At 36.9% G+C, this 15197-nt stretch overlaps 1 protein-coding gene across 3 annotated transcripts; it reads left to right on the forward strand.

Moving 5' to 3' along the window:
- The first annotated feature begins 757 nt into the window (after positions 1 to 757).
- Positions 758 to 14034, forward strand: LOC149016825 (histidinol-phosphate aminotransferase, chloroplastic-like). Of its 3 annotated transcripts, none has more exons than XM_089154878.1 (11): positions 758 to 808; positions 886 to 933; positions 1141 to 1394; positions 1565 to 1648; positions 1823 to 1977; positions 2091 to 2188; positions 3677 to 3785; positions 4280 to 4437; positions 10452 to 10594; positions 10731 to 10871; positions 13666 to 14034. In XM_089154878.1, the coding sequence occupies exons 3-11, from the start codon at positions 1146 to 1148 to the stop codon at positions 13795 to 13797; spliced, it is 1269 nt and encodes a 422-aa protein (XP_089011004.1). In that variant the 5' UTR covers positions 758 to 808; positions 886 to 933; positions 1141 to 1145; the 3' UTR covers positions 13798 to 14034. The 3 variants fall into 3 exon arrangements, with proteins under 3 accessions (XP_089011004.1, XP_089011006.1, XP_089011005.1); XM_089154880.1 differs by having other exon boundaries at positions 791 to 808; positions 1219 to 1394; XM_089154879.1 differs by lacking the exon at positions 758 to 808 and having other exon boundaries at positions 817 to 933; positions 1219 to 1394.
- The last annotated feature ends 1163 nt before the right edge of the window (positions 14035 to 15197 follow it).

Genomic DNA, 15197 nt, shown 5'->3' on the forward strand with positions numbered 1-15197 from the left:
AAAGAGAATTCATTCAAAATTCTGGGATTAGACCATTCATTCAAACCCATCAATAGTCATCCAAGAAAAAAAGGCAAATCCTTCTTTTTCCTCAAACAGAAAGCAACTGAGGAGACAACCTATTAGATTTTCCCGTGAAAAATATTTTCCTCAAATATAATTTAAGAGAATAGAAAACACAAACCCATCAACAGTCATCCAAGAAGATGGCAAACCCTTCTTTTTCCTCTAACATAATCTAAGGGGAACCCATGAAGCACGAGAGTCTTACAAAAAAATAAATTTAGAAGCAGGAGAGTCTTATACATAGGGAATGTGGGTAGTATTATATATGCTCGGTAAGTTTGAATCCATAACCACTTCACTAAATGGTACGAGTCCTCATCACTCTATGAACCTTACAAGTTGAAAAAAAAAAAAAAAAACTGCCAACACAGAGTTGTTCTAGTGGTTGAAACCAACATGTGGGTTCGACTCTCGCTGATGCAATATTAATATCCTATCCCCCGTTTTATAAAGCTCCTTTGTATAAAAAAAAAGAAAAACTTAGATTTATATTGAATGAATATTCATATTCATTTAAGAGAATCTTTCTATTAAAAAAAATGACTATTTGAGTATCATTTGGATTAGACTAGATTCATCCAAAAATGTTAAGATATTATACGAATTTGTCCAAATATAGTAAGATAGAAATATATGACGTTGTTCACTATCAAGAATGTAATTTTTTTTTAAAGGTATCCGAGTACATTTCCACATTAATCTTACCATCTTCCATGTCCAAAATTTACACGCGCGTGTTTAGGTTTATTCTTTTTTTTTTTAAACTCTGGGTGACTGTTAGGGTTGAGCAGCCTAACCTTCTTCGTCTGTCGATCGCAGGTTCTTGATACAAGTCCCTTGTTTTGGCATTTCTCTCTCCAAATTCAGGTAAGCTAACTGATTCTTTTTTTTGGTTTTGTTTTGCTTCTACAATGCCACAGAGTGTATTTTCTTATCATAGCTGCTGTTTAAATTCTTTGCGTTCTCCTTAGGCAGTCAATGAGGGGATAAAAGTTGTGTCCTTTTAGTTGCTGATTTTGATCTTTGAGTTTTTCGTTTAGTTGCAAAATTTAATCTGTACATTATAAAGTGCAGAGTTAATGGGTGTGGTTGATTTCTCCTGTGCTTCCTCTCGTTGTATGATTGAAACTCATAATAAGCTTCACGAATTAGTATTGCCTAGACCCATCTGTTCGTTTGGACGAAATCTCAAAGTGGTGGTCCGCAGTATGGCCTCAACGATTCCGGCCGACAATGTTAGTCGGAACCAGGAGCGTTTGACAGGGGATTCTTTCATCCGTACCCATCTCAAGAAATTGTCTCCTTATCAGCCTATTTTTCCCTTCGAGGTAATCAAGTTCAGTATATTTGTAGATTGTGCTTTTCTTCGTTCATGTTTTCTTTGGCTATGTGCTTGATCTCTATACTAAATGTCCTAATTGGCTAGCAAATTGTCATTTCTGAGCAGCCGTCTGCTGGCCAATTGAACCTTTTTATTGATGCGGGTTCCTATCTATAGGTTTTGTCTAGTCGTCTGGGGAGAAAGCCAGAGGAAATCATCAAACTGGATGCGAATGAAAACCCTTATGGTCCACCTCCAGAGGCAAGGTTCATTATTACTTCTTTTTACTTTTATGAAAAATAAGTCATTTTGTTGCTGATTCCGTAGCCATTCTGTAATTTGTTTGCACAATGTTACTATGTTTACAGTTGCAGCTGCTAACATGATTGTTTGAGGCAAACTTCAATTCTGAGTACAGATTTCAGATTTTTGTAGGTAGTTGAAGCTTTGGGAGCATTGAAGTTCCCATATGTTTACCCTGATCCTGAAAGCCGCCGTTTACGTGCTGCACTTGCTGAAGATTCAGGGCTTGAATCGCAATACATTCTTGCAGGATGTGGTGCTGATGAGCTTATTGATTTAATCATGCGGTTAGAAATAAAGATTCTATGGTTACTTGAAATACTTTCAGCATGTATTGTCTTACTAACTTCGGTAAATTCTCTGAACATTTCCCCCTTTCTTATATCATCTACTACTGCAGATGTGTGCTTGATCCTGGTGACAAGATTGTTGACTGTCCTCCAACATTTACAATGTACCAATTTGATGCAGCTGTTAATGGGGCACTTGTAATTAAAGGTAATGATAATTTACTTTCTCCTTTTTTCTTTTTTCCTTCTTTCTCTGTATTGAAGCAATAAGCATTTACAAACGACAATCCTAATCTCATATGGATGGGAAAAGAACCTAACCTTTTTAATTTAGGAAATTTTTGGTGCCAACCCCTGAGTTATCCCCTAAAATTAATGCCACCCCTAGTATTATCCAATTTATCAGTCAGACCTCCTATTACTAACATTCTTAGTCTTCAGTTAGTTTTTATTTCAATGTTACCCCCATAGTGAACCATGTAATGACTAAAATAACCCCCCACCCACACCATCCCCTCACACCCTCCTCACCCTAGGCCATCCACCTTTTTTGGAAAACACACCATTAAAAAAAAAAAAGGTGCTTCGTGAACTTAATTCGTTGATCTCCGTTATGCCAGCTTCTACCGACGATGCTTTTGATGAAGAGGTTACTGACATGGAGTGGTTCCTCATTGTTACGATGACTCAGTTGTATATGAATGGTGTTGGTCTACTAGGAAAGTCGTCTTTTGCTTTGTCGCCAATTTGGCTCGCTAGAAGTGAGAGGCTTGTGAACGAGCATGACAAAGTCAAGTTTTTGGGTTGCAGATGATGGTTTGTATTCCTGCTGCGAATGGAGTGGTTGAATTAGGCTTGATTAGGCTCGACGGTTTTCCAGAGCACGAATCTGATGAACAAAGTTAGGGTTTGTCAAGAGGAAGAGGATGCTTGTCTAATTTTGGTTTAGGGTGTGTCAAGAGGAAGAATATGGGTTTTCAGTATCAGTTTAGGTCTTGTGGAGGAAGATGATAATGTATTTCTCTTACCTATTTTGGTAGGTCGAAGGTGGGGGCGGTGGTGGTTTATTGTTTATTTTTCTTTGTGGTGGGTGGTTTCCTTGCAAGGTGGATGGGGAGGGGTTGGGGTGTGAGGGACTGGTGGGGGGGGGGGTTATTTTAGTCATTACATGGTTCATTGTGGGGGTAATATTGGAAATCTATAAATGAAAACTAACTATAGACTAACATTGTTAGTAATAGGGGCTCGGATTGATAATTTGGATAACTTAGGGGGTGGCATTAATTTTAGGGGATACCTCAGGGGGTGGTGCTGAAAATTTCCCTTATTTATGAGTAGGATAGGGCATCTACTAAACCCATCTTGTTTTATCTCTCACAGCTACTTCAGTAGCTTGTTCTACTGCTCAGTTGGAAATTTTGAGTCTTCTTCTCCTTCCATTGGTACAGCTATTTGCTAATATTACTCTGGTATTGGTTACCATGAGTTCTTGTCTTTTGTATAGCCTCATTTCTGTTCATCACAGATTGCACAACCCATACTGTTCCTCACATCTTTCTTGAATGCAGGATTAGAATTCATCATCATGTCCTAACTTTTTTGCTTCTGTCATCTGTGGTGTGGTTCTTCATCCTGATATTTAGTTGCTTCTTCCTAGATGTCAAATTTACTTGTTAATTCTAAGTTCTGCTTGCAGTTCCTAGAAAAGCAGATTTCAGCTTGGATGTGGACCACATAATAGATGTTGTTGGGAGAGAGAAACCGAAAATCATATTCTTAACTTCTCCAAACAATCCTGATGGAAGGTACAGTCCGAGTTGAACTTGTCTTGATGAATTATTTTTTTCTTTTTTCTTTGTTAATGTGTTATACTCTTGCATTCATAATGTAGCTCACCTTAAACGGGATTATCTTGTCAGTGTAGGGACTTCAGAGTGCTGCATGGCCCAAGGGACCATGGCAGGCCTTTTACTTTATGCTGATGATCTAGCAAAATATATGTAAATAATGAATCTATTGGGACTCTTGGATTCTCGATTCTATGCATTGAAGTGTCTGGGTGATGTATATTTGGTTGTCTCATGACTCTCATCACAAGAGTTATGCAACCAATTTGATCGTTGAAGATTTTATTGGCATCTTTACATGTTTCCTATTGGAGTTTCAGCATCACTTAGGATTCTGAATGATGCTGCTAAGCTCTGTCAAACTTGAATTTAAGATATTATGATTTTTTTGTATGAAGTATTCTTTTTGGGTTCTCTGTGACACAATGTTTTCGGAACTTGCTATCTTGCAGCATTATAAATGAAGTTGATCTGATGAGGATTCTTGATCTGCCAATATTGGTTGTGTTGGATGAAGCATACATTGAATTCTCTGGAGTGGAATCTAGAATGAAATGGGTGAAGAAGCATGAAAACTTAATTGTCCTTCGGACATTTAGCAAACGAGCTGGTAAGTTAAAATCTTTGATTCACTTTTTAAAACTACCAGCTTTTTTCTTTGATTCACTTTTTAAAAGATGAAAATGGATTTCTTTGAACTAATTAGACTATTTCGATTATGATACTCGTGGAGAATGAATTGCAGTAAGTGCCAAGAAGGGACATTTTGTACCCAGATGCAAAGGGCTTCCAGTAAGATTTCTGTATGGCTGGTGTGTGGTATAAGTATATACCTGATGCATTATTTATAAGGTGACAATTTGTCCTCTAAAAGTAAAAATATTACTTGTTCCTCTTCTTTTCAAGGAAGATATTGATCACAGTGAGAATGGAATTTCAACATTGATTTCCAATGTCATGTTGGACGCCAATTTTGGTAGTGCTCAAAAGCATGGTAGAAGATCGCGCTATCGAGCGAGATCTCGGCACCTTGAAAAACTGAGATCTCGGTTGAGATATGCGATTTTTTGGTGTCAACTCGGTGGGTTTTAGGGTCTCAATTGGGCTGAAACTTGGTATTTAGCCTATTTAAGGCCATTTGAACACATTGATAGCCTTGGATTTGTCAAAAAACAACCCTAAGTATGATTTTAAGTCTACCCATAGTGTGAAACTGAAATGTTGTAGGATTAGGAAATGTAAGGTTATACAACTCGTAATATAGAACCTTTGAGGCATATAAATGAAAAGTAAGTGTATCAAATGCATCAAATAATCTAAATGTCATTAAAATTCCATCCATATGAGTATCACAATCTCAATTTTCAAGAATAGAATGATAAAATTATGCAACCATTAGAAGTTCTATATAAGTCATTAAATCATAAGTTCATAAGACAAACAGAGAATGATTGATCTTCCTTTGATGTTATAGATGTGCTAAGAGTAGTTGCAAGTGAAATTCCAACCGGAATCTGCAAAAAAAGGGTGAAAATTGAGAGTTCTAGTGAGATATGACAAGATATGGTGAGATCTCGAGCGATATATCCCAACTATCTTCTCTCGATTTCCATCTCATCTCGCTTATTTGAAAAAGTGAGATATCTTGCGAGATCTCGGCAAGATCTCACGAGATCTCCCACCATGCTCAAAAGTCATAATAGTTATTTCTTGCTCTCATTATAGTTTAAGTGTCGAATCTTAATTTAAATTTAGTACCAGTTTGTATTTGTGAAGTCCGTGTTATTAACACCACGGACAAAATGCTTAGACACTAATATGTTAATCCTTTTATTTTACTTCCAGCGTTTATCCTCTCTCCAATATGCATTTTGTTAATTTTGCAATTTTAATGCCTAATTGTGTCAAGTTATATTTATCTTGAAATAAGTTAGCTGGACTCTTATATTCCTTTTTTGCCATAGGGTGGGAGTGGCTGGTATGGAGCACAATATATTCTTGATTTAGTAACTGTGGACAACTAGTATGTCTTCTGTAGCTTATGTTTGTCAGGTTTTGACTGGTGATAGGTAGTAGAATTTTGTGACAAGAATAATAGAGCTGATCTCAGTGCATGGGATAAGGCTTTCTAGTGAAAACTAAGAGATGTTTAGTTTATGTTGTTAGATTTTGACTGGTGACGTAGTGGAATGGTGTAATAAGAACCATAGACCTGACCCAGAGTTTTTGGGATAAGGCTTTCTAGTGAAAAGTACGACTTGCTTGGCAATTATGGGTTAATCTAGTTTTTGGAATATGGTAAGTTTTGAATCTGAATAGATAATGAAGTTGTTTGATTGGAACTATAGTGCTGGTTCCAAGCGCTAGGCTTTCTTGATTTTGATTTCTCAACCCTAACCAAGAAATTAGCGGCCCTATAAGTCCTAGCTAGGATACTGTTCTAGAGCTAGACTATTCAAACCTTAATGGTGGGCTGAAGTCAGGGGCTATCACCAACATGCATGCTGAATGGAGAGTGTAAAACATAGAAATAAAGTAACAATGTGCGATATAGTCCAACCCAAGGATCAGAACCTCGGTTCTAAGGCCAGTTTCGACCAGCCTCAAAATTGAGATATGGTGGTTTTGACTGAAATTTCGGTGGAAACCTGGAACTTTTCCTAACAAGTTTCGGCTCGCTTTTTTTTTTCTTCTTTCTTCTTCTTCTTACGTACTTCACATTTAAAGAATAATGAACACAATGGAACTGGTATTTTGCTAAAAAAATAATGAAAAATTATCATTCAAGTTTACTAACACAGGAGAGGTCCCGAGAACACTATAAACTTTGTAAAATTGAATAAATTGTATTGCATACATGGATTGTTTGATACAAAAGTACATATACAACAAAATATAATGACCAAAAACAAAGTCCTAGGCTTCAATTCCAAGTTGAGTGCTTGGGTGGAATCGCCATCACATGGTATGCCTAAAATGGGAAGTTTGGAACAAACCTTGCAAAAATCTTCCAAAATCCCCAAAAGAGGAGCAAATTGTGTGATGAAAGGCAAAGGAGTGAATGAAATTGTGTGAAAAATATGTTGAAAGCAAAAAAAAAAGCAAAAGAAGGGTTTGGGGATCATAAAAGCCTTGGCGAAACCAGTCGAAACCTGCAAACTCTGGCATGACTATGAGGGTGAACTTATAACGTGGGTCTCCTGGGGTGGCCTGAAACCAGTTTTCGACTCATCTTGCTTGAAATTTTGACTGAGACAAGTTGAAACCTGGTACTTCTTTTTTCACCATAGGTTTTGTTTCAGTTTTCTAAAGAACCGAGATTTCAAGCAGAAATTCGCGAAATTTAAATTTGTGAAATTTCGGTTGAAATTTGTACCATGGTCCAAGATGTATGTAATCAAAATAACAGGGCATCAATTAGAAACATGAGGTTAGAAAGTATGGGCAACAAAACATAAAATCGAATGCTGAACCTTCGATGTTCAAAAAATGATGTTTGCCTTGTTGATAATTTAACCATTTAACCAACATATGGGATCAGCAAACATTCAATATTAAGAATAAGAAGTCTGGAGTGAAGGCAGTGTACCAATAATTATGATGATTTATGGTAAATAGGCAGGGGAGCATGTGTTAACAGGATTGAAGTAGGAAGCTTAAAGGATAAGAGAGTTAGAGAATAATCGGGAGTTGGATACAGATTTACCTCTTACGCTAAACAAGGAGAAGTAAAGAAGAAAGAGATCTTACAAGTTTGAGACAGGAACAACAACAACCTTCTTTCCAATCAGTCATCCCATTCGTCAGCCTAGGCTTTGGAGAATGCAAGTACCAATCAGTTTTTGTACACAGTGTTTGTGAATTTTAAAAGTAACCGCAAGCGCACGGTATCGTGTAGCTAACGGGTTGATCTCAAGGAGATATACCACTTAGAATTCAACTTCTTAATAGTAATGCGAGAGTGGAATGATTCAATTTTTGTTAACTAATTAACTAAACTAAACGATCCTAATCTATACGTCTAATGCAATCGAATTGAAACGAAAAATAAATTAAACACAATCAATGCATAAATAAAAGACAGGAAAAAAAAATGCGAACAATAAAAATAAAAAGGAAAAAAAATAAAACCAATTAGTATGTTAAAGCAGTCAGTAAAATTTAGTTCATAGCTAAAATGCAGATGCAACACCACCCGTCACCAGAAGCAGAGGCACGACTGTAGGCTTGCTCCGGTTATGTGGTCCGAGATGATGAATGAATAGGAAGAAAGTAAATAACAGAAAGTAAATAACAAAGCAATAAACAAAGCAATAAAAGGAAAAGGAAGCCTTAACCAAAGAGAGGCACGACTGTAGGCATCTTTGATCAAGGATCCAGGGGAAGGGAGAACAATAAATAATGCTGAAAGTAAATCCTAAATTAAGAATATGGAGGGGTAGATAGAAGCGGGAATAGAGGGAGGAGAGAAGATTAATAAAGAAGGTTACTTACTTGCGAATTGAACAAACGATTTGAATCTCAACCAACCCTAACAACCAGATCTAGATCTAGAATGATCTAAATCTGCAATTGCTAGACCCATAGAAAAACGAATCTAAAAAAAATTGAAACTTGAACTTGAAGCTTGAACTTGAATTGCATTACATAAAAAGATTAAACCTAAACATTGAATCTAGAAATTTAAATCTCACTAATGCAAGCAAAGAAAACTAGAGAAAACCTAAATAAACTGAAGAGAGAAGAAAGAATGCTTCTACTAAGCTCTAGAACACGTTCTCCTTTGATGGAGTATGCTCTCCTTTTATAGAGTTTACATGAGATATGAAGCACAGCTGAATTTGAATAAAACTCAGGGTTTCTATCTGACTCAACTAATTAGGGTTTTGACGTAGTAATCGCGCCGACTTAGAGAGATCAGATGCATAATTCCACCGTTGGATTTGAGGTTTAAGTAGTCGTGAAGCTCTCCTCCAAAAATCAGCACGATCGGACATCGGATGATCGTTCGATGAAGGGTTTGATCGAAACTGGACAAAGGCATTCAAAAACGGGATTTTTCCTCTTTTTCTTTCTGAATATAATTCTTTTTCCTCTTTTTCTTTCTTTAATTAAATCCAGGATAGGAGATAAGATATTGAGGTATGCAAGGACTTTTTTCCATTTGGACTCTCTCATTAATATCTCTGTAGATTTGATTTAAAATCGCAGCCGTAGATCAAATTTTCCTTCTTTATCTCTTCAATATTTCGGAGTTGGCCCATAATCACACATCTCTAGCCCATCATGCTCCAGATCAGGCCCATTTTCGCATTTGAGAATTTGAATGGACTTCTTGACGTGTAAAATAGCATGATTCAAGCCCAAAACTCCAAATATTTGCTTAAATCTTGAAGTCCTAAAATCTGCAAAAACAACATAAAACCCAAGGTAGCTCCACTCTAAGTGTATAAAATGCATGCTTTATGCCCTAAGATTTCACACATAAATGTGCTCATCACACAGCAGAAATCGTCTGTGGTTATCGTGTAGCAGAGATAGAAGGCTGCACTGCTGTGGTGCACTATAGAGGGGGCAAGTAAAAGATGGAGGAGAATTCAAAAAGTAGCAAGGAGAAGTTGGTCAATTTGGTACTGGACCTGCTGAACAAAGGCCCAACACACATATCTATCAACCCTAAGTTATTTTCAAAGGGAAATTGGCCAATTTGGTAGTGGACCTGCATCAACTTCAGAGGTGTAAAACAATGACATAACATCATCTTTTATTTATGGGGCCCTTTTTTTGGTTACAGGTGACATGCGATGTTAGGGAAGGTGTTTGTTTGGGTGGAAATACATGGAGTTTTTATGCTGTCTGGGGAGTTGGATTGAGGGCCCTCCTGCTAGTGTTCAATTTGGGGGTGGAGAACGAAGAAGAATGGAACTCAGGAAAGAGAAGTTGATGCAGAATTCAAAAAGTAGCAAAGGGAAATTGGCCAATTTGGTAACGGAGCTGCATCAACATCAGAGGTGTAAACAATGGCATAACATCATTTTTTATTTATGGGGTCTTTGGTTTTTGGGTTTCGGGTGATGTGGGATATGGAAGGTCACTAAGGTGTTTGTCTGGGTGGGAAATACGTGGAGTTTTGAGTGCTCTCTGGGAAGTTGGATTGAGAGGCCTCCTGCAGTCCTGCTAGTCTTCAATTTTCTGGAACAGAAAGGATCTGAGGCAGAAATTAAACCCAGTGGTTTCTTCTTAATGATTGAACAATGAATAAAAAAATTTCAATCCTGACAGCTTCTAAAGGTGTGTTAATGGAGCTGTGTTAGGTGAAGAAGTAGAGGGAAAAGAAAATTTCAACTGTGTTAGTTGGAGAAGGAGGGGGGGGGGGTTGACACAAGGGTAAAATGATCTTTTCAGTTAAGAATTGACGGTTCTAACAGTTTCTGGGACAGTTGATATTTTGAATTCCTGTGGGTTGTCTGTGAATAAAAGCTAAGTTTTGGGGGTGTCTTGTGATTACCTATATTTTTTTTCATTTTAGTCAGAGAACTGTCAATTTCAAGATCTTAATCATCAGTGCAATTTTGTTTCTGTTTGTAATAATGGGATTTCACGGGCAAGTTATTCTTGAAACAGGGTTAGCTGGACTCCGAGTGGGATATGGAGCATTTCCTCTAAGCATTATTGAATACCTTTGGAGGGCAAAGCAACCATATAATGTGTCCGTTGCTGCTGAAGTTGCTGCCTGTGTTGCATTGCAGAATCCCATCTATTTGGAGGTATATTGAACCTGTGACATCAGGATTCTCAGTTGTTCTTTTATATTTTCAGGATCCAGTTATGAATACAAATATTAAGTAATTAGTGTTCATGCTTGATTATTTTATTTCTTATACTCTTAAGAAATTTCTACAGACGGTGAAGGAGGCTTTGGTAAAAGAAAGGGACAGACTTTATAAGCTTCTGTGTGAATTGCCATATCTGAAGCCATATCCAAGCTATGCCAATTTTATTCTTTGTGAGGTTACATCGGGAAAAGATGCTAAGAAGTTGAAGGTGCTTGATTTTTCTTCATGTTGGTGCAATTTTTTATGTTCTACTAAAAATATGGTCTTTTGTGTTAGGTTCATTTCCTTCCCCTGGGCACCCCCCCCCCCAAAAAAAATCCTCTTTTTTTTTTTTTTTTTTTTTTTCAAATTTCTTGTTCTGGTTGTTGTTTTACTGCTGTGCCTCATATTTTCACTCTTTTCATTTTCATTTATTATTGAGGACAAATATGTATAGGGGGCACTGGGGCATAGCTTTTTCAGCCAATTGGCAAATCTGTGCCCCTAATTGGCTGTGGTGCTATTGCACTAGACTAGGTTGATCAATATGATCTCTTATGTAAGCCTAAGGTGCTAGATAGGGAGAGGCCCACAAGGGGCATGCAGCAATCCTACAGAGAGAAAAAACAAATCACAGGTAGTTTATATTACAGGTCTGGGTTTACTTTATTTTGTTTTAGTTTTTACTTTATATTTTTCACTGTAGCGGACTTAATTTGTAAGTCAATGTTTTCATGGTTTTGGGTTTTCAATGGAGCTGGTAGCAGAGTTGAGTTAGAACTGGGTATTTAATAGCAATCTTATTAAATCAAGAAAGTGTGAGTGCATGCCTGTAGTTAGCAGAGTTTTGGGTTAGAATACGGTATTTAACAGCAAGTTTATTAAATCAAGTAAGTTGAGGGTGTAAATAGGAATCCTCGTATAGAAATCCCTATAAATTAAGCCTGATTTGGATTAGAGAATTTTGGGAGTTCAATAAAAAAATTTTGGTGCTGGGGAACTGTGATACAAGATTGATATCCCAGCTATAGTATTCTTCCTCCCAGTTCGCTCTTATCAAGTGTGTTATTGTGTTCTGGATACCATTTAATTATGTTATTGTATCTCTAGTACTTGTTGCCTGTTCTGTCAACCAGTTGAATTTTCCTCTCTAATTTTCATTTCTCCGTCTAGTTCGTCAATTTTGCTGGCTATTACTTTTAATCTGCAAATCCAAGTTTCTGTAATCTAGTAAAGTAACTCTAGATCTGACCTACATGGACATATGGCTCAAAATTTCTTCGACTTGGTTTCATCCATTGTTTGCATCATTTTTTTCTTTCTTTCTCCCCCCCCCCTCCCTCCAAGGTATAATTAATAGACCATCCTTTTGTAGCATGGTTGACCAGGAAAATTAGAGCATTCTGACACTTTTTTTTGGTTTTATTAGCAATCTCCTAATTGACCTGAATTATTGCTAGTCAGGTTTCGTCATACCCAATACTGATCTGATAGACTGGAACTCGGTACCATAATTTATTTCTAGATTCTTTCTAGACCTCCAAACTCTAAACCACATTAAGCCATCCACACCATCTAGTAGTCATGGGTTAATATTTGGTTTTATCTTGCATAGCCACATGTTAGATTGATACTCTGGAATTATTTAAAATACTCAACTCTGTTTGGATAAGATAGAAACCTTGAGACAAGGAGGTAAACCAGGGCCATAAGATTTGATGTAGTCCACTGGACTTCATATGTAGCTTGTCATGGGAATTCCCCTTCTATTCAATTGTTTTAAGGATGAAGTGGAAGTCCACACGGCATCAAATTGGACGCGGTTCGGTTTTGCCTTCTCATATCTGGCTGACATTACAAATTATAAACAGTTAAAATGAAGATGCTGTAATAGGGGCCTACATAGGGATATAGTTGGTCTGACGTTCCAATCTGCACCTGTGCCATTGATATTTTTTTACCAGATTATGGTTGAGAGTTGGAAGTCCAAAACTTCAAGTTCATTGGCATGTTTGTGCCCTATTTCATGAATTTGGCCCTTTTTTAATCATTATATTATTACATGCAATTTTTCTTGGGCGTCTATATCTTTTCTTGATGTTAAACCACTGCCATTTGGAAATTCCAAGTTCAATTGACCTTCTATTCCTTCCCTTTATGTGGGCTCTGTTCTTAGTGCATTGGGAAGCCATGCAGCTTTTGTTGTGTGTGTTTATTTACCCATCCATATTGTCACTGTTTCTGACTGAGGGAGGGCCAAAAAATACATCCAAGGTATTTTCAAACTTTTTTTTCTTTTTCCTGGGGATGGATAGAAGAGGGGGGGGGGGGTTTGGGGTTTGGGGTTTGGGGTTGGGTGTTGTGACAGCCTAGAGGTTAGAGACCTGGTGAGCATGGGCTTAGTGCAGTACAGCCCCACCCACTGCTCTTGGTAGCTGTTGTTACAAATGGGTCTTTCAGCCCTTATAATATGTTATTTTATTCCTTCCTAAGCCATGAAATCTAGTTTAAGCTACGAACATGTCAGTAACTCTTGTCAAAGTCATAAGAAGATCCTTAAAAGTTAGTGCTGCTGTGTCTCAATCTAGTTCTTGGGACTGTAAATCTTCTTGAGCAACTTTTGATAGCACAATAGAATTTCTTCAAATGTTTTCTCATGGTTGCAGTCAAAGCCTAAAATGCTTCTGCAGGTTTAGCTAGCTTATACTTCATGATTTAGAATTCATATTTTGCATGTTTACTTAAGTTTTAAATACCTAGGGCTCAAAATACTACTATCTGGAAGTTTGTATTGTGATCTTAAGTGACCCATAATGTGAAAGTGTACTGGTTTTGTGATTCAAAAACTATTTCAACTGTCAAACCCTTTTATTTTTTCATTCCAACTTTATAGCACTTGTATTTATGGTACAAGTCTGAGGCTAAATCCCTTTGCTTGAACAGTAGTTGATTGATCCTTCACTCTGAAAATTTTGGCTACTAAGTATCATAGTTGACAATATGAAATGATAAAATTCTTGCAGGATGATCTTGCACTAAGAGGTGTGATGATTCGGCACTACAACAACAAAGAACTTAAGGGCTATGTTAGGGTCTCTGTTGGGAAGCCTGAGCACACTGATGCCTTAATGGAGTGTCTCAAACATTTGGGGTAATTCATTTACCCCCCCCCCCATGTTATCAATTTTCAGCAGTCACCTTCAACCTGCTTCAGATCATCTTCAAATGGTTTATTTCTTAGTGCAACAGGATAATGTACTTCAAATTATATTTGAATTTTGTGAACTTTGTTTCTAGTCTTTTTCAGTCGAAAAAAAGTGATATTTTGTATTTGTCTTTCTTATGGTATCTAATTAAGCACACATACGTCATTTAAGAATATGGCACATCAATACTATTTACTTCTTTTTTTTTTTTTTTTTTTCGTTTTTTGAAATTTACATGTATTTCTCTTTTGCTTCTACAGTCAAAACTCGTGGTTTCTTTTTGTCAAATATTTTTACACTATGGATACTGCAATTACTACAACTTTCAAATCCTGTTCATATAACCATTGTGCGAACTTCTACTCGTTTAATTGACACAACATTCGAATTTGAGTCTTTCCCTAAGATCCTAGAAGCATCTGCGGAAAGCTAAACACAATTCGATCCCAGCAAGAAAAAGTTCAAAACAATTAAAAGATAGACGGAGTGTGTTGCACGCGAAAATTGCTTCAGTCATGCGCATGACAGTCAAGCGAAATTTTAGACTGTTGGATCCGAAATTTTGGTCGAGATTTGAATCTTGACTGTTGAATCTCAATGGTCGAGATCGGAATCTAGATAAAATCTCTATCCAAAGGATGGAGATGTGTAGCTTGACCGTCCTGTGCATTTAATGCGCAAGACTATAGCAAGGTCGGTGTCATAGGCTTGGGTATTTTATTCAATTGTATAAAAAGTTGAGAGCAAATGTTGGTGACAAATAGGATTATTTTATCATAAAAATATAAAGAGCAAATAACACGTTATAAAGGGGGCAAAACTCTTGACTACTCGTTATTATCTCTTAAATTACATGGCATCTACACTCAAAATTACAAGTCACCCGCAATTACATTTTCTATAAAGGGGGTAAGACTTTTGATGTGCTATTATCTCTTAAATTACATAGCATTTATACTCAAAATTACAAGTTACCCATAGTTACATTTTCAGTTAAATAGACGTGTAACATGACCAAAATACCCTTGCTTATATTTAAAACATTTAGAATGATCCATCCAACCCCTAGGTGGGTTCTCTCTCAGACTACCATATACGAGCTCAAACAAAACTTTATATGGGATTTCTTTTGAGGGACTCGGTCGAACGCCGGTAATAGCCAACAGTGATTCAGTTGGGTTTGCAACTTGAACTTGATTGTACTTGCAAAATCACAGATGCATCGTAAATAATCCAGATGGACTCTTTTTTTTTAAGGGAAAATTACGTGATTATTACTTTTACGTTTCCCTTTACAAAAGTAGTCATTCAATGTTTTACTTAACAAAACTAGCTAAAACTGAATTTAC

This window comes from Hakea prostrata, chromosome 5 (assembly GCF_041222555.1).
Source record: "Hakea prostrata isolate BN-2017 chromosome 5, UWA_Hpros_2, whole genome shotgun sequence".
In the NCBI taxonomy this organism is placed as follows: Eukaryota; Viridiplantae; Streptophyta; class Magnoliopsida; order Proteales; family Proteaceae; genus Hakea; species Hakea prostrata.